At 34.1% G+C, this 22,907-nt stretch overlaps 1 protein-coding gene across 29 annotated transcripts in view; it reads left to right on the forward strand.

Annotated features, from left to right (window-relative positions):
• The window catches only part of GPHN (gephyrin), a 399,765-nt gene that overhangs the window by 343,701 nt on the left and 33,157 nt on the right, over window positions 1-22,907 (forward strand). For all 29 annotated transcript variants that reach the window (XM_016131243.2, XM_036238699.1, XM_016131241.2 and 26 more), the window contains one exon: window positions 8,336-8,457. In XM_016131243.2, the coding sequence (XP_015986729.1) occupies window positions 8,336-8,457 (122 nt within the window). The remainder of the gene's footprint in view (window positions 1-8,335; window positions 8,458-22,907) is intronic.

Genomic DNA, 22,907 nt, shown 5'->3' on the forward strand with positions numbered 1-22,907 from the left:
GATTTGGGTTACTTCCACCTTTTGGCTATAGTGAGTAATGCAGCTATGAAAATGGGTGTACAAATATCCCTTTGGGACCCGGCTTTCAATTCTTTTGGTTATACACTATTTATTCTTAACATAAGAGAGTAGACTGTAGTAACAGTCTACTTGTAGAAAAACTAGAAAATACAAATTAGCATTCATTTATTTACTTAATATATATCAAGTCCCTACTATGTGCTAAATACTATTTTAGTAGCCAAGAAGACAGTAGTAAACAAATAAACAAAAAAAAGACAACAGCCCCTATGGTCATGAAGCTTACATTCTAGTGGAATTCAAAAGAGAAAGAAACCAGTGCTAACATTTTGATATATAGTCATCCATACTTATTTCTCTGCCCATATAAATACTATTTTATTATCTACTTTTTTTCACTTAAATAGAAAATCACAAATATTTTTTAATGACAGTAATATATATGTGCAATCTATCTTCAATAGCTGCATTCCAGTTCTATTTTATGGGTATCATAATTAATTTAATCAATTCCCTAATGTTAGATATTTAATTTGTTTATCATTTTCACTGTTAAAATAGACTATGTTGTGATGAACATTCATATTTATTTGCAGCCACTATAAAAGTCAACAAAAGAGATAAGTTTAAAAACACTCTAGGTGAATTAAAATGGAATACTAAAAAATGTTCAAGTTATCCAAAGGGAGGACAAAAAAAGAAAGGAAGAAAACAGAGAAACAAAAAAAACAAAAGAGAACAAACAGAAATCAACGAATAAAATGGCAGGCGTAAGCCCTAACACACCAATAATTATATTAAATATAAATGGTCTACTTTATATGTAATAGCCAAAAACTGGAAACAGCAATAAAAAGGTGCAAACTATTGCTGCATATAACAACCAGAATGGATCTCATTGGTATTATGGTAATGAGACCTAGGCAGCCTGGACGTAGTGGGGACACGCACCATCCCAGCCACTCCCACAGCACTGCCCAAAACCACAGTAACACCTGCCGCCTCAGCAACACCAGCAGCAGTGAGGCACCAGAGATCCCAGAAGCACAAGCAGTACAAGTAAGAGAAAAAAAAAACTTGCACTGTAGTGCCATCTACTCAAAAAACAAAGGAGAGTCCTCTAATTACCAATCTCCCAAATTGTTAAAATCAAAATGGTACCAAATAAGAAATATGTTCTCTACTTCAAATGCACTTACAGAAGAAAAATCTATCAAGTACCATGAGCAACCATGGTAACACGATATCACAAAAATGAAATGACAGTTCTCCAGAAACCAAACTTAAAGTTATGGAAGATTATGATCTAAATGATAGAGAATTCAAAATAGCTGTTGTAAAAAAACTCAAGAAGATACAAGAAAACTCAGGTAGTTCACTGAGCTCAGGAATATAAATAAGGAACAGAAGGAGTACTTTACTAAAGAATTTGGAACTCTAAAAAAGAACCAAATTGAAATTCGGGAGCCGAAGAACTTAATAAATGAGATGATAACTGTGTTGAAAGCATTGGAAATAGAGCAGACCGTATAGAAGAGAGAATTAGTGAGCTCAAATATAGAAATCTGGAAATGATTCAGGTGGAAGAGGAGCAAGAACTAAGACCTAAAAAAAAAATTAAAGAACTCTATGAGAACTCTCTGACTCCATTAGAAAGGGCAACATAAAGAGAATGGGTAGCCTAAAAGAAAAAAGAAAGAAGGAAACAGAGAGCCTATTAAAAGAAATAATAAATGAGAACTTCCCAAACCTGGTGAAGGAACTGGACGTTCAAATACAAAAAGCTAACAGAGCACCTAATTATCTCAACAAAAAAAAAGGCTTTTTCCAAGACACATTATATTAAAACTGTCAAAAGTCAATGATAAAAATTCTTAAGGCAGCCAGGGAAAAAGACAGTAACCTACAAAGGAATCCCCACCAGGCTGTCATCAGATTTCTCAGCAGAACCTCTACAGGTCAGGAAGAAGTGAAATGAAATTTTCAAAATATTAACAGAAAAAAACTACCAACCAAGGTAACTTTATCCAGCAAAGTTATCCGTTATATATGAAAGAGAAATAAAGGCTTTCTAAGACAAGCAGAAGCTAGGGGAATTTACCACCACAAAATCTGCATTACAAGAAATGTTTAAAGGAGCATTTCTACCTGGAACAAAAAACAAAAAGTACACAAAACTTGGAGTAAGGTGACAAGCAGACTGACGGAATTAGAAAATTGCAACTCTGTTTCAGAATAAGGTGTTAAACACTTAATTATAACATAAAGGTTAAAGGGAAAAAAGCATTAAAAATAACTATAGCTACTTCAATTTGGCAACAAACACATTCAAAAACATAATTTTTGACAACAAAAATAAAAATGGGGAGGCAGAAAAGGACAGAATTTGTATTGGCAAATAAAGATAAGATGCTATCAGAAGTGAAAGGACTGTTTTATTTATGAGACATTTTATACAAACTTCATGGTAACATAAAACAAAAATCCAGAGCTGAGACACAAAAGATAAAAAAGAAGAAACGTAGAAAAACACTATGGAAAACCACTGAACTAAAATAGCACACAGAAACACAAGGGGAAAGAAACAATGGAGATATAGAGCATTCAAAGAAGATATACCTATCCTTCCCAGACTCTTCCAAAAAACTGAAGAGGAAAGAATGCTTCCTAACTCATTTTACAAGGCCAACATTACCCTGATACCCAAATCAGACAAGAACAACACACACAAAAAAGAAAATTACAGGCCAATATTTCTGGTGAACATAGATGCAAAAATTCTCAATAGTAGGATAGAAGTATTATAAGAATTCATCTTGGGAGAAAAAAAATCTTTTTTCTTTACCCTTCTAATTTCTCAGGGTCCAAATCTTATAACAAAAACCAGATTAACAAGAGAAAAACACACACTTATTTTATATAGTTTTTATGTGACACAAGAGCCTTTATAAGAAAATGAAGACCTGAAGAAATAATTAAACATGAGCATTTTCATGTTAGCTTTGATAAAGAGTGGAAAGTCATGGGAAAATATAAGACAAAGGTGTGGGGACAGAAAAATAATTTTTCTTCCCACCTTCTAAGTTTTTCCAGCTGGACTAATAATCAAATTGACAGGAGAAAATAACCAAATGTTTTACATATATATACATATGAAAGTTCCATAAGGATAATAGAGCCAAGGACAGATTGGTCAGTCAAGCTTTATAGGCCATCTTGAGCTAAGGAGAAGGGGGTAAAATGGGGTTGTAGTTTAGGACTTCAAAAGGCAGAAAGTCATTTCACATAGAGACGAAAAGCAAATATTTGGTAAATAAATGTTTGCTGGGTTATTGTTAACAATGGAACACAGAGAGGATTTTGACCAAATGGTCTTGGTAGGTCCTGTCTATCACACTTAGTTCATAATAAAATTTAGTTATCAATGATAATAGCTCCCTTCCTAGAACAGGTCTTCTATCTAAATTCTTTTAGGCAATTAGGGAGAAGGTGAAAGATTCTTTCTCAGTCTCTTGTTCTTAAAAGTAAACAACTTAAGATAATATCTCAAAAGGCATATTTAGGGGTGGCAAGCTCTGCTCTCCCTCAAAGGGTGTGAGGGAAGTATAGTAAATTGAGGGAAATTTATCAAGACCTGTTCATTTCGATTCCTCTGTGTGTTCCTTTATCTTCAGAGCTCAGGATGGGCATAGGGAGGGCACCTCTCACAGGGTTTTATGATGTACTTCAGAGAAGGGTAAATCCTCCCTGTACATGCCATTTCCCAAAATTTCCTTCATCTTAAAATAGTCGGTATGCCAGGTGCCATATTTTGGGGTAGCATGTCTTGAGCCTCATCAGTCTCTTTTCACAGAGACATTCCATATCATCATTCCCAGATTTAGATAAACATAAATTTTGATATTTTCTACCAAAACCAATAAAGGAAATTTAGAAAATTAAAATTAGGATTTTTAAATGAGAAAGTAAATACAAGACGTGCATAACTACGATATTGTTCTAGTATAATTTTCTTACATGGTGGTAACTTTCTAACTTAGAAAGAAAACACAGGACAATTTTTAAACCAAACTTAATAAACCAGTCTGATTTGTCCAACGAGTAATCATAATAGAAATAGAATATCAAACTTTTTCTAATACAATTTATAAATCTTTATATTCATAAACCAATTTCTTAAAGATTCCTTGAATTATGTTTAAAAGCTCTGAATGTACCTCTTTTCTTCTTATAACCTAATAACCAAAGCAATTAGTTAACTCAATTAAAGGTTTTTTTCAAGAGTTTAATTAGAAGCCATTTAGAATAGGAATATGCTCCATTAGAGCTTATAATTGACTTTTCTTCCCTCTTTTTATGTTAGATATGTTTATCTGGACTTTCTAGGTCTTTCTAAGGTCTATCAATAATAACCAGAATTGGTTTTTGATCAATTAATAAGTTTTATGGAAGAGGGAGAAGAAAAGGTAAAGATGTATAAGGGAGCTGTTGGCAATGAATGTGGAAAGAGTTACTGACCACTAGAAGAGTCTAATCATCTTCCCTTTGCAAAGGGGGGAACAGTCTTAACTTCAGACAAACCCATCTCCATGCATAAAAGAGAGAGAAAGGGTGTCATTACAAACCATCATAGGCACTTTGACAATTCCATCAAAACCATAGGATTAAATCTCTGAGGAACAAAAACAAAGTGGGAGGTCTCCTAAAATAAGCTTAAGTGATTTCTCTTTTAGAGAACAAGACAGAGAACCTCCTCATGCGGGTTTAACAAAAGAACTCTTAAAATTTTTATGCTTTTATTTAAATCTTATTTTGAAGCTTTGCATAACAATAAAAAATGCTAACATTGAATATTCAGAATTGTATTCCTTTTTTGTTCTAAAAGTTCTTTCAAGTGAATAATTGCGATCATGTCAAAAGTACTCCAGAATGACCACTGCAATTCCAAATTGTCTTTGATGTAATTATACTTTTTAAAAAGATAAATGCAAGAACAATAAAATAGAAGCCAGAGGTATGCCAAGAAGTACCACATGTTCCTTACTAAATGAACCTATGAATTCATTAGCTAAGAGTCAAAAGGAAAAAATGTTACTCATATATTATGTCTAAAAGCCTTCACACTAAGGTTGAACCCATAAAAGCTGACCGTAAATATCAGCCAGCCTGAATAGGTAGGAGATCTCTCCCAAAGCCAATTTCTCAAATATAAACAAACTAAGAAAAATTCTTGTAGGAACACAACAGTGTAGCCAGCTGACAAACAGGATAGTTAGTATTAAATCAATGCTTCAGCACATCTTCACCAAAGAAAACAAAAATTAGTACAAACTCGATCAGATAACCAAAAACTCCTAGGAACCTTACAACAAACAAAATAAATATCACCTAGCTTTGGGAGCTCAACAACAAAAAAAAAAAATCAGAGCTTAACATAAGTGCTGGACTTAGTATCATGAACAAAGAATCCCCAGAGCAAAGGGGCCCAAGAGACCTCAGTGACATGCAGTGTACGCAGCGTGAGAATACTGGTGGCAAGGAGTCTTGCCTAAGTCTTGGTGGGACCTCCGTGACTATCAAAGTCCTAATGCAAGGGAAACCTGTTGGTCATACAAAACTGTATATATATGAAAGTTTACAAGCAAGGGAGAGCATCACCTTGACAGAGTCTCAGTAGTGTCTCAAAAGGGGAAAGTTACAGAATAATACTTAACAGGATTTTGAGGACTGGAGTTGGTGGTGGGCTAGTTTTAAGGTAGAAGTATAAGGCCTAGACAGAGACTGGTCAGATTTTCTAAAATAGATAACTTGCTAAAATAGTCTAATCTTTGCAGCACCTGAGTCCATGTGAGTTACTATGGTTTCAAATCTGTCCATGGTCTTATCTTGGAGCATATAGATCTGAACAAGCTTGATTTAAGATAGTTTGAGTCATATATCATGGTTTGGTATAGTTCATCTGTTATGCAAATAATAGTACAGTTTTGCAAGTTGATGTTTCTTTTTTATCAGAAGGAAGGAATTTGTAGGCAAGATAGCCAATTATATGGCTTTTACAAAAATTCAGACATACTGAACGCCTAAAATTGGGCTTTGGAAGCATTGGTAAGAATAAATGAAAATATTGGGTCAAGAAGGAAATGGATTAGTATGTTTTTAAAGACTGAGACCTTTGGGAAGATAGTGTAGTACAAAGGAAAAGAAAGATGCAAAGATCAAATGTTTGAAACTTGAGAAGACAGTGGTACCATTAACAATAACAAAAACAGGAAATTGAAATTCAGTATGTGGTAGATAAGAAAATAACAAGGTATGGAGATAATGAGTTGTTTTATTTTACTTTGTATTTTTTTTTCTTTTGTATTTTAACTGTAATAAGTTTCAGACACCATTCCAGAGATGAACAGCAGTATAAGATACCAGAATAAGATCAGCTTTAAAGGAGAATATTGTGAATTTATTCTGGTTTAGTCACCCTTATAATCGTCCATTCAATTCTGTATGCTTTCTTTGATAATACTTAAAATGTACTATAAATCCCATACCCTCATTTAACTAGCTATTATTTTATTATGTCAGTTTTACAGAAAAATAACTGGTTCTCCAATGACCTCTAATTGTTCTGCTATTTCTAGAACTCTTTACAGAAAAATAGCAGAGAGGAGCGTGAATGGCAAAGGAAACACCCTCATAACAGAGGAATCTTACTTAGCTGGTGGTTGGTACCCATTGATGGAAAAAAAATTACATAACCACAAGTTCTTTTTTTTTTCCTGAAAAAAGTTAACTGTTTAATGAAGTTAAAGAGCTGCAAGCCTTGGCCTTTATAAAATTATGACTTCAATGACTGTGTGTTAATTAAGATTAGAAAATTAATCTGATTGTGATAGCAATTTTCAAAGTTCTGCCAGTGACTAAGGATGAAAGTGGGTTGCAATGTCACGTGGCATCTGATTAAGCTAAATTAGTACAGTATTTGAATAATACAGTCAGTTTTTCTTTAGCTATTGTAAGGGAGCAGACAATTGGTTACAAAGCTACTACTTTTCCAACATAAAGCCAAAGGTCTGGCCACATGCTATCACTAATGAGTCAGAAGGAAAACTGAAGTAGCTAAATGTTATTGTTTGGGAGATCTTTAATATGAAGCCCTGGGTATTGGCCATATTAACAGTGTAAGCATCGAAGATATGCAGGCTTGCCTTCAACCTCCTAGGATAGTATTCCAGATTTTCTCACTTCAAAGAGGTACTTTTTTATTTTATAGTATTTCTGAAATCAAAATACATCTGAAAATTAATATATAAATGAAACTTATATGTTATGTGTGTGTTACGGCCCCCCTACTCTTAAGTATTTTATAATGTAATAAATCTAAATTGTGTTCACATTGAAAACTAATTCCATCTATACTAGTATCTAGGAGTAACAATACAAGTGCAATCAGGGAATAAGTAGGTGTTTTTTCAATATCATAAAAAAGGGGGAAAAAATATCTATTTATATTAACTGAGTATTCATTATCTCAGTCAAGGTAGTTATTATTAGTGTATATTATAAATGAGAAAATTAAGGCATAACATGGTTGGACAACTTAAATTTGAACCTTGTCTGAATCCCAAGCTCTTCCTACTATACCACACTGCCTCACTGGAACATCCCAACACAGAATAAGCTTCTAATAGTTCTCTTCGTAGGCATACAATAATAAATATCAAATCTCTACAGTGTGATTCAATTCAGAATCATGGAATCATGGGTATGTGTAATTAGTATCACTTATTTAAGTGTGCTTAAAGAGACAAAATATCTGTCTCCTCCTTCAAATCTAACTTCTTAGGTACTGTTGATTCCACTTCAGAAAAGAGATCAAAAGTGTGAAAGAAAAGATAAATGATCAGTCCCTTCAGACTTGAGAATATCATGTCACACAATCTCTACCTCAGCTGTTCTCAATGAAAGACAAATTGGAAAATAATATTGGGAGTTAAAATCAAAGTTATTTTATTTAGTTTGCCCCAGTAAGCAACCACTGGGAAGGCCAGCATCTCCAGAGCACAATTGTCAAATTGTAACCAAAGGTGTGATATTTAGCCTGCTGTTTAGTCAACATTTAAATTTCTAGAGGACCACTTTATCATCTTATACTTTCAATATTTATTCTAAGACCCTTTGAGCATATATTTTCTGCGTGCCAAATACTGTTGTAGGTGCTAGCTATGCTAAACTCTGTTTACTAGATCTATTTTTTTCCATTAACAATAGGCAAATCATCCTAAGAGAATAATTTCTGGTGGTTTTTTTGGCTTTGTAGCTGCTAAATCCTGAAGATGACCTCTTGCCAGGAAAGATTCGAGACAGCAATCGTTCAACCCTCTTAGCCACAATTCAGGAACATGGTTACCCCACAATCAACTTGGGAATCGTGGGAGACAAGTAAGTATTGGATTTTATTGTAAAGTTGTTTTTGTGCAAATATGAATTTTAGGAGTACTGATAGGTTGAATTGTTGCTAAAGAGAGAGTAATTAAATACCATAACTTCCACTTATTTCATTCTTCAGAAGCCAAAGAATTATGAAGATATCTATGTCCTTTAAGGACATTTTCCTGGAATGCCTATTACAACAGGAGAAATACTTTGCTCTCTTCTCCTTTGTGTATATTAAACTTACAGGGTCTTTTTTGGTAATGTTGGCTTTCTCCTAGTGGAACTAATGGTAATGGTGTTTTATTCCTATTTACACTTTTATTTGTTTCAAGAAAGACAGGGAAGACATGGGTGACAAGAACAGGAATGTCAAAATTAGCACTGATTCTTTGAAGTTTAAGTACAATTGGTTCTTTTTCTATGACTTCTATATTTATTTTTGTATCATTATGCAAAAGGCTCACCCACTCGTAAGTTCAAAGGGAAGCACATTGACTATAATGGCCCATCTCTAAGAGCGTATTTACTAAACTAACTTAGCCCTTTGCTAAATTCCCCAACTACGAATCTCCAACTCTGTCTCACATATCATCAAAATCAAGCCTGTTCTTTCTGAGCATCCCACTACCATGCAACACTGCTGCTCAGCCATCTTTCACTAGGCACTATTTTCAGTTCACCAAGTGTGTTACTGAAACATCAAACTGGTAGAGATAAAGCTAGGAGACAAAACTGAATGGTGGGTACCATGATCTCTCTCGCCCATAATCCCTTTCTCTCTCATAACTGCCTCGTCATTGAGTAAAGCTCATTATACCTTGATCCTTCTTTCCTTAAGATGTGTACTTTCCTAAGACTTAAATGTGCTTTAAAAGAGACTCTGCCATACCATTTCACAAGATATGCTCTCATACTTATAAACCCCAGCTTAGGCTCAAACTAGACACAACACAATCCAAACCTTGGACATAGCATCTTACCAGTAATATGAAAGGTAGTAACTTTTATGTCATCTCACCTTTTAAAATTCTCTTCTTTCCTCCTGAGTATTTTTTTCTTTCTCTGAAAACATTGGAGTAGAGGCTATTAGATGTATTTTTTTTTATTTTTATTAGATGTATTTATTATTAGATGTGTTCACCACTTGTATTTGCATGACTGTTTAGTTCTAGAGTAGTCCATAGCCAAGTAACCAGGCAATATAGAATTCATGCAGGTGAAGCTGGTGTCACAGGTTACCTAGTATCACCCTGAGCCAGGCTCACTAGCTCTAGGAAGGGAGTAGAAAGAACCACTGGAAAAAAAAAAAAAAAAAAAGATGGGGAATAGTATTTGAATTTGGACCTGATCAGTAACCTGTCGTTTCATATAAGCTTCAGACACCTAAAAATTATCCTGATGCCCATATACCTTTAAAGAAGACAAAAATTAACTTCTGGGGCAAGATAGGACAAATTCAGGCATTCCAAAAACACTGAGCAGGCCTGAAACTCTAGAAAACAAGCCCGCTAGACTGTTCAGGATTTGTTTCTCACCCACCACTGGCTCTTGCCCTCCCTCCACATGCATTAATGAGCTCTAAGGAATATTATAAGGTAAAAGGAGCTTTTCTCATTGCCATTTTTAACCTTAAGCTGTTCTGAACTATAATTCTGTCCATTTTTTCATGTTATTATTGTACTTTTGTATATTAAAAAAAGTTACTTGATATACTGCTATATATGCTGCTACTACCTTATTATACAGGCCAAAACACAATTGAAAGGCCGATATGTTAAAGTGCTAATATTTAATTGTCTGGAGCTCACACTGCTGATTTGTGGTAGACATTTCCTAATAATGTTGATATTACATGTAATTCCAAATGTCCCTTGAAAACAGCATATAAAGAACAATAAAACTATAAACAAGATGTAGGCAATTCTGAGAATATACAAATCTCTGATGTATACCCTTTTGTTAGACTGAAATACCTTATGTAAACCAAGAACATTTTTTAATAATACAAGGAATACAAATCTAGACTTTCTTAATCTCAGAATGCTGTATTAAAGAGACCCATGGTAAATGGTTGAGAATGCAAAGGTGAAATGTGGGAGGAAAGAATTTATAACTTTGCTAATGGAAATCTCTGCTGGGAGTTTAGCAAAAGAAATAAGGTACACTTAATCTGCAGGCCTGTTAAGGTTGCCTCCCTCTTCATTCTTCTCTTTCCTATATAGACGTGTACTAAAGAAAGTAGATGTTATTATATAGAAACCTGTATGTGAAGCTCTCCAGGGAAACAAGCAGGGTTATGGGGGAAACTATCTTATGTTTAAAGGAGGGAGAGAAATAGTTCAAGAATGGCAGTGAGCACAGAACCATTACTCAGCTATGACAGATGAGAGTAGGGAGTAAGAGCTCTATTGTATTTTTAAAAGGTTTGAGTCTGGTTTTTAAATTCTGTATGATTCTACTCAGCCCTTATTTTTATCGCCTACCATAATTTTAACAATCAGTCTTAAAATTGAGTAAGACTAACATATTTAGATTGAATTGGGCTGAATTTTGCCTTTGCTAATTGTACATTTTATTTAAAAAGAGGTTATAGTGAAGATTATGGGAGAGGTGCTTCAAATACCTGAGTTAACAGATATATTTGAAAAACATTCATTTTAAATATTTTGTGTACATTAATATACATTCCCTAACACATATTTTGTCACATTGTATGAAACACAGTACTATTGGGGTTCCTTTAAAAAGACAAATTTTAAAACCCAGAGATGTTACACAACTCGTCAAGCATTATAGAAGTTAGTGGCAGAGGTTAAATAGACTCTGAGTTTCTTGAAATTAACAAACCACAATTCTCTGCTACCATTATGAGGACAAGATAATATAAATATGTCATAAAAGAAGCGTCAGTATGGACTGGAGTGGTCAGAGTTTTATAAAGGTGCAATTTTAGCTAGAACATGAAGGATGAATAGGATTTATATAGTTAGAAAAAGAGACTATGTTAAGTAGGAAACATAGAAACAACAAAAACAGGGAAGCAGAAAATAAAATAGAGAAGAAGTGAACAGCCACTCAAGCAAGACTAATTAGAACAAGAGGTTCAGGTAATGAAGATAATGGAAGTAAATTCCGTAGGAATTTGAGGTCAGATTTTAAAAGGCTTTTCAATCCAGGCAAGTCTATCTAATTTAGTTAAATTTGGAGTGTTTTTTTTATTAAAAAAAAAAAAAAAAAACAGAATTGACATAATAAACCATCATTTTAGAAAGATAATTTGGCCAAGGCATATCACATGGGCTTAAGCTAGAAGTGGACTAGAAATAAGAATACAATTTGTTTATTCCTTGTTCAGTCAGTCAGGAAGTATTGTGTACATATGTTGTACACATGTAAGTCACCTAGAGAGCTTATTAAAAATTATAATTTTGATTCAGCAAATCTGGGGTGGACCAACAGTTTGCATTTCTAGCAAGTTCTCAAAGATACTAAGCTTAGCAGCTTAGTCCATGGATCACAGGAAGTAATTAGGATGTAGTAAAGTTAATCATGCATCACCTATAAATTTTAAGCCAAAGCCTATTGAAGATACAACACTGAAACAGACATAGATCTTGCCCTTGAAATTATATCTACTAGAAATGTACTATAAATTATAGCCTAGTAATAAAAATGTTTAAGAAAGTTCTAGAGCTCAGTTTAGGAAGTAGAATGAAAAAGAAAGAGAGTAAATCAAAAGATTATTGTGAAGGCTATTACATAGAACAGAAGAGTGTCAATATTGATTAATCTCCATCTGGATTACAAAGCCTTATTTATATGGCATGTGTCTGTAAATACAAATAAAATCCCTACAAACCCCAGCCTTTAGATCTCTCTACCACAAAAATACATCTCTCTCTAGCAATATACTATTTCTACTTCTTCATGCTTATTTGTAGTTTCTCCTTTCTTGGCTTTTATAGCTCTTCCTCCTATGCTCATTTCCTAAACATAGGTACCCTATGGCTCCCCCCTTGGCCTTCTGTCCTTCTAATTCCTTACGCTAATGGCTCCCAAATCTTAGCTCTGTTTTGAGCTTTGCGCCTAGATCCACCTGCTTACTGAGTGCATCTTCTTTGAATTCGGTAGGCAGTGCAAATTCAACATGTCCAAAACTAAATTTATCAACCTCCACCTCTCTCACTGCCCCTTCCCCAGTACCATCTTGTTCCATTTCCTTTAGTTCTTCTATCCCAGCGACTGCCACCACCATCCACGCAGTCACCCAAACCAGACACTAATCCCTACTGAGTACCTACCCTACAGATATATATAAAAATATACATATTTAAACATATACATATGTGTGTATGTATTTAAGCCTCATGAAACAACGGAGCCATATATGTCTTTTATCTATATTTTGTGGATAATACTGAAGCTCAAAAAATTTAAATAGCCTGTTCAGAGTCATGGACTACTAAAAGACAAAGTTAAAGAGTCCAATCTAGGTTTGTCTAAATTCAGGGTCTTTTCTCCTTTTGCTCTACCATGCTGCCCTTTTAACTTGGGTTAGCACCCACAATTCATTAATATTAAGATTAGTGAACTAAGTAGGCTTTATCCATTTAAATGAATAAAATGAATAAAACCCCTAAGTAAATAATAGCTGTGAACATTTTAAAAGCCAGAGAGGATAATTTAGTTTAAATTTTGAATTAAATATTGACTGTATATATAAATGAATTATAAGGACTCGAGTTGCAGAAATCTAAGATATTTAGGTGATATAGAAGTGAGGAAAAAATGGAAGATTTAGTATTACAGTAGTTTAAGTTTACTTCCCAGATTCCTAAATCATGCTTTTTTATTCACTGTAAAACAGATGTTTTTTATTCACTGTAAAAAGCTCTCCCTTCCATAGAGAAAAGCCCCCTTTATAATTGCTTCCTTTACCTCCTCCCACAATTGCTAGGGCTCCTTTTATAGCACTTATTTCTTTTGAGTAATTTGTTATATTAAGTTCATAGTGTCTTCTGTAGTGGGGAGGGGAAAGGGAGGGGAGGGAAAGAGGAGAAGAGAGTATGCACACAGTATGACTATATGATAATTTGATAGTCGGACCTGTATTCATTCAACTTACAAATGACTCAGATTCACAAATGGCTACTCCTATTCTAACTTTCCCCTACTCACAATCTAAGCTCCTCTGTCACTACTTTAAGAGAAAGGAGGAAGAGAACACTTTTTGAGACAGCACAAACAGTTTAGAGGACAGTTAATCTCTTTGTTCCCTGACCACCAAGATCCAGCCTATTTCAGAGAGGTGTGTTATTAAGCCCAAATATCTTCCATACAGGCTAGTGTGTTCTGCTCACTTTGCTATACTTTCTGGTAAGCCAATATTTAGAGATCCATTTGTGTTAAAAAGTAGTCTACCTGAGAGAAAATTGTTTTCATATTAATATGAATTAGTTCAAATCAGACATCCGACATCTGGGTAAATCTGTTCTCAGTGAACTGGAGCAAATTGCTTAGAACTTGGAGTTATTTGAGGCATGGGGAAAATCCTAAGCAGGGCCACATCACAACCTTAGCACAGCAAGATACTGGGGGCCTGGCAAGAAGTGCATTTGACAAGAGGAAAAGACTATGGCAGGGTAGCAGGGAAGATACCATAAGCAAATGCTTTATATTTGAACATTCTTTTCTTCGGTCTTCCACCTAGTTTCCTGGGCTAGTACTAAAGGGTAATTCAGCAATATATAACTAACATTATAAGCTAAATTAAGGTCTGCTTGGTTTTTTTTAACTACCCTAGAATCTTGCTACCACCTATGATATTGTTTTCATAGAAATGTGTTCTAGGTTCCAAACAACCAATTTTACATATACATTTTGGGAACATAACCTGTGAGTTAACTACCTATACAAAAAAGTCTCTCCTGAAATTCAGCTTTGCACTGACTGCATGGTATCTTTTAAGGTTGTTTAAGGAATCACATTTAGTAGTAAGACATTAAAAGATTTTAAATTGGGTATAACATGACCATCTTTTATTCATATTCCAAGTTTATTATGTACTTCTCAGGCCAGTGTTCTAGATGTTGTAGATGTACATTTTTAATGTAACTTTTTAATCTTAGAACAGATGTTCATTAAAGAAAAGTTAGAAAATATAGGTTAAAAAAAAGAAAGTAAACTAGCACATTATCGTATTACTCAGTATCATTCCTCTTCCATTCTTTAATTCCATGCATATATACTGTTTATGTGTGTGTATGTAGGAATACAAGTCATGCTCTTATTTTAACCTCCCTTTTTTTACTCAATATATCATAAACCCCTATCCATATCATTACAGTCTTCTGATGTATCATTTCAATGCCTACATATTATTCTCTAGTATAAAGTATAATGTGATTTATTTATACAATCCCTTGTCAGACGTTAGGTTGTTTCTAATCTTTCTCAGTTGTAAGTAAATGATGAACATCTTTGTAACTAAATCTTGGCATATATTCACAATTATTTGAGTGTTTTCATTTTTATTTCATTCATGTTACGATTATTGTTGAGTGTCTGCAATAGGCAAAGCTATATTATAGCAGGGGTAAAATGATAAATAAAACAAGTGCTATCTTCAAATACTGGTAGGCATATAAAACAAGTTGTTCATGGACAATGCCGGCACATGGTAGCTACTCAATAAATGCCAGTAAGTATCAGAAAAGGAAAGAGGGGAGTACTGAGTATGGCCTAAATATCAAACTAGTCGAGCCTAGAGGTTTCAAATTGGCACAAATTAGTGTAATTTTATAGGGATGGACTACTTCTAAGCTCCATCCTATTTCTACCTTGAATATAGGTCAGTAAGTTTCCTAGTTTTCTGTACCCCATGGCTGGTTCAATAACCTGTTAGCCTCCTGTGTCCTCCCAAGGAAGCATGAGCTACTGTATTCCTACTGTTGGGGGAAAAGTCTAAGACAAATAAGGATGTTTGGGTAGGTAAATAAGTACAGAATATTACATGTGCCAACCAAAACAATTGTGGCCAGACTTGGTTAAGATATTGGTCCTTTGGGCACATATGTGTTTCTCTGTTTTTCCTTTTTTTTTTTTTACTTTTGCCTGTTTCCTGATAAAATTTCTTAGAGAAATTGCTATTCACATGGCCTAAACAGGGTAGGAAAAGGTTTGTTCATATTGAACCAGAATGCTTCCTTTTTCACCAGACAGTAAGCTCCATAGAGTCTAGGACAAGCTGTGTCTTGGTAACTCTGTGTCCACAGCACTTAGTAGGAGTACATCCTCTACATTAGACAGCCTTGCCATCTTTTTCTATACCACCCCATGGAACGTAGAAACTTCCAGTTGTGCAGTTGTCCAGAAGAATTTTACAGGGTCTCTTAAAGTGAATCCAAAGACCTTAGCCGTAGGAGACCAAGGAGTATGGCACTGACAACAGAATTGCATTAGTGACTAAAAGACATCTTCATAAAAAGTACAATGTAAAGCTTTGTAGCTGGAGTGATTCATTTTAAATTTCAGAATAAAAAGAAATATAAAATGGATTTAGGAAGCTTCTAATTTAAAAAGTTGGGGAGCTGTTCCCTCAGGCTTAAATAAATGATCATACACATTTACCTCTTGAATATAACCATGATCAAAATAAACAGAATCCACTTGGAAAAAAATTTTTAAGTAAAGTTCAGCATTAATTGAATTTATATCATTCCTAAAACTGATTTTAACTATTGAGCTGTTTATAGTACTACCTCAGCTCTAAGACAGCATGGTAATATAGCTTCTAAACTGCTGACTTGGACCTTCAAGCCTTTCAAGGCCTCAAGGGCTGGGAAGTTCCCATAATTAAGAAAACGGTTCTCCATTCTGGAAAATTGCCATCACAGAAGCCTGCCCCACTCAAGTCATGCTGAGCTTGCTTGGCTTTGTCATAGGTGGTGTTTGAATTTGAACTGCCTGCTCCTGCTGCTGCCAATTTGTGAAGCTGCCTCTTCACATTAAAGCATGAACAGAAGGGAAATAAGCACTGAGATAGCAAATTGGATTTTTATAAAACTGGCACATTTAGCAGGAATTATCAAGATAGACTTAACAGTACAGTGATTATTTGGGCAAAGCCCAATGCCTTTCATCTTCCAATTTTTGAATGAAACATATCTAAATTTTCTAATATTTACCAAATGTTCTAAAAGTAGAAATTTCTAAATATCAGGTAGAATTCAATCTAAATTTAATTGGTTCTTGTCATCTTTATAAACTGCCTGCTTCCATTTTCTGCTCCAAATGTGAAGTATTAATTTTTGAGTCAACATAATAGATTTATTTTCTGATCATTTATCAGCATTTTCTATTGGTTAACCAAAAATATTATTTACTTTAATAAATATATGTTTAATGACAAAAGATTCTTCCCATTCTCTATGACAGATTTTTTTAGTGGCTATTATGGTTGCCTTTCTTAATCCTTAAGAGATAATATTATGATTCTTCTAAGAATAACCTCTAGGTTTAGTTGTACTTTTAGAAATTATTTTCTTACCCTCATAAAAAGTAATATCTTCCAAAAAGCCTTTCCTAATTATCCCAAACCAATTTTAATGACTATGTCCCACTCAACATATGTCATTCTTTTTACACGCATTTTTACTTTAATATATTTGATCTCGATCAATGGTATTCCATTGCTTATTTCACTCATTTACCTAAATTTGTGCCATATGTTTTCTGTACTAGCTTGTAAACTTAAGGACAGAGGCCATGCTTTCCTCTGTCTTTATATGACTTCATGGTGCCTGAACATCCAGTGGGGCTGAAGAAGGACTAAATGATGGTTGTATGTAGTTACAGTTTGATTCCGTACATGATGTAGAAAGTATTTTTTGTTATCTGGTTATGATCAATTTCCATTATGCTTTAATCTCTAATCTAGAATTTTTTCTCCCTCTCCCACTGTCACCTTCACTCATCTTAAAATGATACAGCTCACAGTTGGTGTAGCAGATGAAATAGAAAACGAATTAGCAGCTGTTGTCCATCTGTGTGTTTATATTAAATATTTAAAAATAAAACTGCATTTGCATTCCGAATGCTGTCTGAAATCCATAAAATATAAACTTGGGTAAAGGCTGTGTCTTGGTTTTGAATTTTATAGTAAACTTCATGGTAAAGCAAAAATAGGGGGAAAAAGTTATGCCAGAATCAAGACGATAGTTAGTAACTTAAGACAGATACAAATTTTTCCCCCTCTTTAAATCCCTTCCCCCTTCCACCCCTAACCCATGGATGTTGCTGTTTCCCCTTAAGACCTAGATCTCTGAAGGTGGAACATCTCCTCCCACATACCCACGGTGTGCACCTAGGCCTGGCGCACCTGGGGTATGGTCCATGGCTTCACCTGGGGCACGAACTCAGGACCTTCTGCATGTAAAGCAGACATGCTAACCGCTACACTATGGAGCCACCCAAGATACAAATTTTTAAATCAAAAAAACCTGAACTAAAAGTGGGTCCCCCAAAGCCCACTGAAATCTATGAAGATATAATAGTCAAAAGATATTATTGACATAGTCTTCCTTCACAGAAACTAATTGATACATAAAGTTTGAGAAAGCCACATTCATTCTCTGATAGATTTATTTTGAGATATACTTCTACTTTCTCTTTTATCTGCCCTTTAAGTTTAAGCTTCTTTGACATCCGATTAAGTTGGAACTCTGCGGAGTGTTGTTATGGTTACTGATAGCCAACTCTGAGGTTGAAAGTGAATGTCATAGCTTTGGGAAGAAAAAAAAAATGCTTTTATTTTTTCACTCAAGTCAAAAAGTCAGATGTTCCTGATGTTCAAAAAGTGAGAGAGAGAAAAGTATAATCTGCAAGATAAGTATTATATTGCAATGTTTCTGTCAGTTTCTCCTCTGTGCTTCAGTCTATGTGTGAAAAGAAAATAGTCACTGTATTTACATAATGTTCAATATTGCTATGGAATCACAATATCTTAAACTGAAAGGAACGTCTGATGTTAGCTAGTTAAATCTTTCACCATTGAAAATGTTAGAGAAAATTCTAACAGCTAGCCATCAGGTTTTTGTCTGATGCTTTTAGTGAGAAAGATCTTATTTGTCTCATGAGGCAGCACATTTTATTATTGGGTGGCTGTTACGATAAGGATGTTTGTCCATTACACTGAGCCAAAGCCTTTATCCTTATTTCTTCCATCCATTAGTCCTAATTTTGCCCTCTGGCACAACACCAAATAAATTGACTCCATCTTATACATGACAACCTTTCAAAGAAAGTACTATTTATGATTATATAAATGTTAAGTAGTATCATCTCTTCCATCCACAGACAATATTAGTTATCCATAATATCATTATGGTTGTGATAATTGTACACTCTTCATTCCCAAAGCTACTGTAGAAAGATTGAGTAGAGGCCAGAGTTCATTCAGTTCACTCATTGAGCCCCTACACTGTGTAGGAATTTTGTGGGGAAACCAGGAAGCCTGGATAAAATGAGACCCTGTCTTATAAGACAGTCACATATTATTGTATCATCTTTATAAATTTGACATTTATCACAGTTCGTTGACTCTTTATCCTTCTTAGTTCTTTTATCTTTAAATTTCGCTTTGAGGTTAACATGCCACTCCTATTTTTTTGCTCATTTACATTTGCCTCCCGGTGTCTTTTTGCCCTACCCTTTACCTTCAGTCTTTCATTTTTACATGTATCCTTTGTAAATAACATTTGAATAGGATTTGAGCTTTAAAAAAAAAACAAGAAAAATTCAGTCTTACATCTGCCTTACATTACTGTAACCCTGATCCTGGCATAAAGTTCATTTTGCTTTACCAAAAAGTTTGCTATAAATAATTCCCTTGATTTTTTCTTTTTTATTTATATTTGTTAAACTTTATGTTTACTATTTATACAGCTGTGTTACCTCTTCCTTGTTTTTTTTCCCTGTTGTTTTGATCCAGATGCTATTTGTTCCCTTTTACCCCTTTATTATTTGGAAAGTTATGCTATACTTTACCATACCCCTCATGCTTTCCTTCCAAAACATTTCTCGACTCATATTTTTAAAAAGGTGCTAACTATATCCCTCCTACAAGGCATTCCCATTCCATTCATGTACCCCCTACAACAACAACGACTCTAGAATACTTTTACTTCCTTCATCTCCTCCCACTCCCTCAACTTTTAGGTAGGATTGCTGCAATCATGCTCTTAATTCCAGGCTATTACTAAGTTTTCTTTTGTGGTATGTCTCTACAACTTCTGGGGAAATCCATATTTGGTACATGTATTATAACACCTCAGTCTATTTGGTCATTATATATTTATAGTTAGCTATAGAGTTTTATAAGTGTGTATGTGTGTGTATTTCACTAGTGTTTCCTCTCCTTGTCATGTTCCCCTATCTTGAGATCTCTGATCTTCATTTTTCTAGAACATTACTCATTGATTTATTATCTGAATCTTTGCATTTTCACAGTATCATTCTTCTATCCTGATGGGTGAATGCTGTCTGACTGGGAGAGGATTTGGAGGTTACAGGCCTTTTCCTCAGATGTTTTATAGTTTTGGGTATTGTAGGTAGAACATTCAAAGCCAATATATTTTTTCTTATTTGTAAATCCAGTTCTGTAACAGCTCATAAGATTTTCTCTTTATCCTTGAAATTACAGCATTTTACCAAGACAGTCTTAGGTTTATATACTTTTTTTTTTTTTTTTTTTTTTGGCAATCATTCCTGGAACTCAGTAAATCTTTTCAATCTCCATGCCTGTCTTTTTAATTATATGAAATTTTCCTCTATTTTTCCCATCCACTAGTTCTTTTTTCTCCTTATGGAATTCCTATTGGTAATATGTCAGTCTCTTGCTCTGTTCTTCAAGTTTCTTATTGTCACATGAGTTCTATCATTTTGTATTTCTGTACATTCCTTTGAGATATTTCTACCACTCAGTCTTCCAGGCCACTAATTGAGTTTTCAACAGGGATTATGTTCACCTTCATCGACTAAATTTCAAAATTGGAAAATTCATACTTTTTGTTCTAGAGCATCCTTTTAATGTTGTAAGTTAATCTCTATTACTGCTTTAATTGTTTGTTGTTGTTGTTGTTGTTGTTGTTAAAATTATGTATTTTCCAAGCAGTTTATTTCGCTATGAGCTGTCCTAAATAATATACTTATTCTTCTACCCTCCAGTTGCTAGCTTCTTAGATTGATGGTATTTTTCTTGCCTACCTAGAGTTCTGTTTACCCTCAGCGCTCAGGAAGCTGCTAGGGTACCATGGACCTACTGGAAATGGAATTGTAGTAGAAAACAGGATCACAAGTAGTAGAAAGCACAGAAGTCACAATTCCTGAATCGGCAAAGCACAATGGCAAGCTGCCAGTCTTCTTTTGAAGTACAAAAAGAAGAAAAACAAAAACAAAATACCTCTGTGCTTCCTGGACATTTAGTTGTAAAGGTTTAGACTTTCCCAGCCTTTCGGGATAGGGCAGTCTTAGTCTACTTTTTAGGTAGACTTCTGGGGCAACTTAAAAGTGATACCTTTGTGAAAAGAATGAAGTTAAGGAAATACAAATTAGTAGTTGATAGATGGTCTTGGAGATGGGAGCAGGGCATAGGGAGTGCAGTGCGGTCAGCAGTAATGTAATGGCTACGTCTAGAGCCAGAGGGATGATAGAGTAATCAGGGGATCATTTCATAAACTAGATAAAGGGCTAACCAATGTACTATACTGTATACTTGAAACTAACAATAAAATGCTAAAAAAAAAAAAAATGATAACTTTGTGCTTAGTACTTAAATCCGATCCCAGTTAGCTTTAAGTGCTTTAAATCACTGTATGTTAGAGACAGAAAAGATCTGGTTCAAAAGTTCTCATTTTACAAATAAAAATAATGAGACCCCAAAAATGATATTATTTTTCAGCGTCATCTCAGCAGTAGAGACAGAATTGGATTCTAGACCTGGTGATACTCAGACCTTCAATTATCCATTCTATTTTCTGTTACCTAGCACTTAAATTTTTAGCATTTAGTACTAAATCAATTCTCTTATAGAATGCTTTCATATAACATACAGCATTCTAAGAAAACAATGGATAGGTACTTAATTTAAGTGAAAATAGGTAGAAAGTGTTATTAAATCAAGATTAATGCTAGTATTCAATTTATCTTTAAGTAAATGTTTAATCAGCATTCAAAACTAATTAAAACTGTGGTTGTTAATGAAGGAAGAATTGAATGAATGCAGAATTAAGATCTGCCGCTCTTTGAGAAAAGGGATGCTACTTGCATACACCTAGAAAGCTTTATCTTACCTCCCTTCCTGTGGCATTAGTGAAAAGATATTTCTGATTTTAAAAAGTACAAGTTGTTTTTTAATCATCACTATTTGGCTTGTACAAATGCGATTTATATATTTAGATAATGATAAATAGCTTTTATCTGAAGGCATACTATGTATGACAAAGTATCTTCCACAATGTGAATATTACTATAAAAGAATAGAATGAACATAGGGGGACCTTGAACCTGTTGCTACCTCCTATGAACCTCAGTATCCTCTCTTGCCCTGCCTACCTCATGGAGTTGTAAAATTAACACATAGGTGTGAAAGGGTAATATTTTTAAACATGAGTATTGTCATTAATTTTATTCTAAAATTAATCAACTAATTTTACATATAAGAAGAAGTGTCATATATAAGGCATATAAGGTCGCATGTATAATATAAGCTCATATTATATAACATAATATCAGATTATAATGTTTTACACTCCTGTCTTTGAGAAAATTAATATACCATGATCTCTTTATTTAACAAAACTAAGAAAATCATGAGTTGTTTTTATCCTGTTATAATATCCATGATTTATAATTCTTGCTGCCTATTCTTCGCATCATTATTCAGTATAATTTCTTAGTTTTAGAAAGCAAACTCAGTTTTTATTTCTTAGAAGTAAAAAAAAAAAATGGTGAGAGAGGGAATATGAGGTAAATATGGGAAAATATTAGCATTTGTCGAATCTGAGAGATGGATACATGGGTGCTTCATATACTATTATCTTATGTTGGAAATATTTCACCATTTAAAACATAATATGAATCACAAAAAGGAGAGCTAATTATGACTTATAAACAAGCCCTAAAATTACATTTAATCAAAAAAAATGTTTAGATTCTATCCAAATATAAAATTCATAATTATGTCTGTTTTATTCCCTTGTACTATACATGTTCACACATCCACTTTTCTTAGGCTTCTCTTTCTGATGCTTTCAAACAAGGGTCCATTCTCATAAGAATTTTTCTTGTACGACATGTCATATCCCTGAAAAAAACTAGACAATCACTTTGATTGGGTAGTGGAAAAGAACAAACACTTAACAAGGAGCCAGAGATTCTAGTCCTGGCTCTGCCACTTA

This window comes from Rousettus aegyptiacus, unplaced genomic scaffold (genome assembly GCF_014176215.1).
Source record: "Rousettus aegyptiacus isolate mRouAeg1 unplaced genomic scaffold, mRouAeg1.p scaffold_m13_p_3, whole genome shotgun sequence".
NCBI lineage: Eukaryota > Metazoa > Chordata > Mammalia > Chiroptera > Pteropodidae > Rousettus > Rousettus aegyptiacus.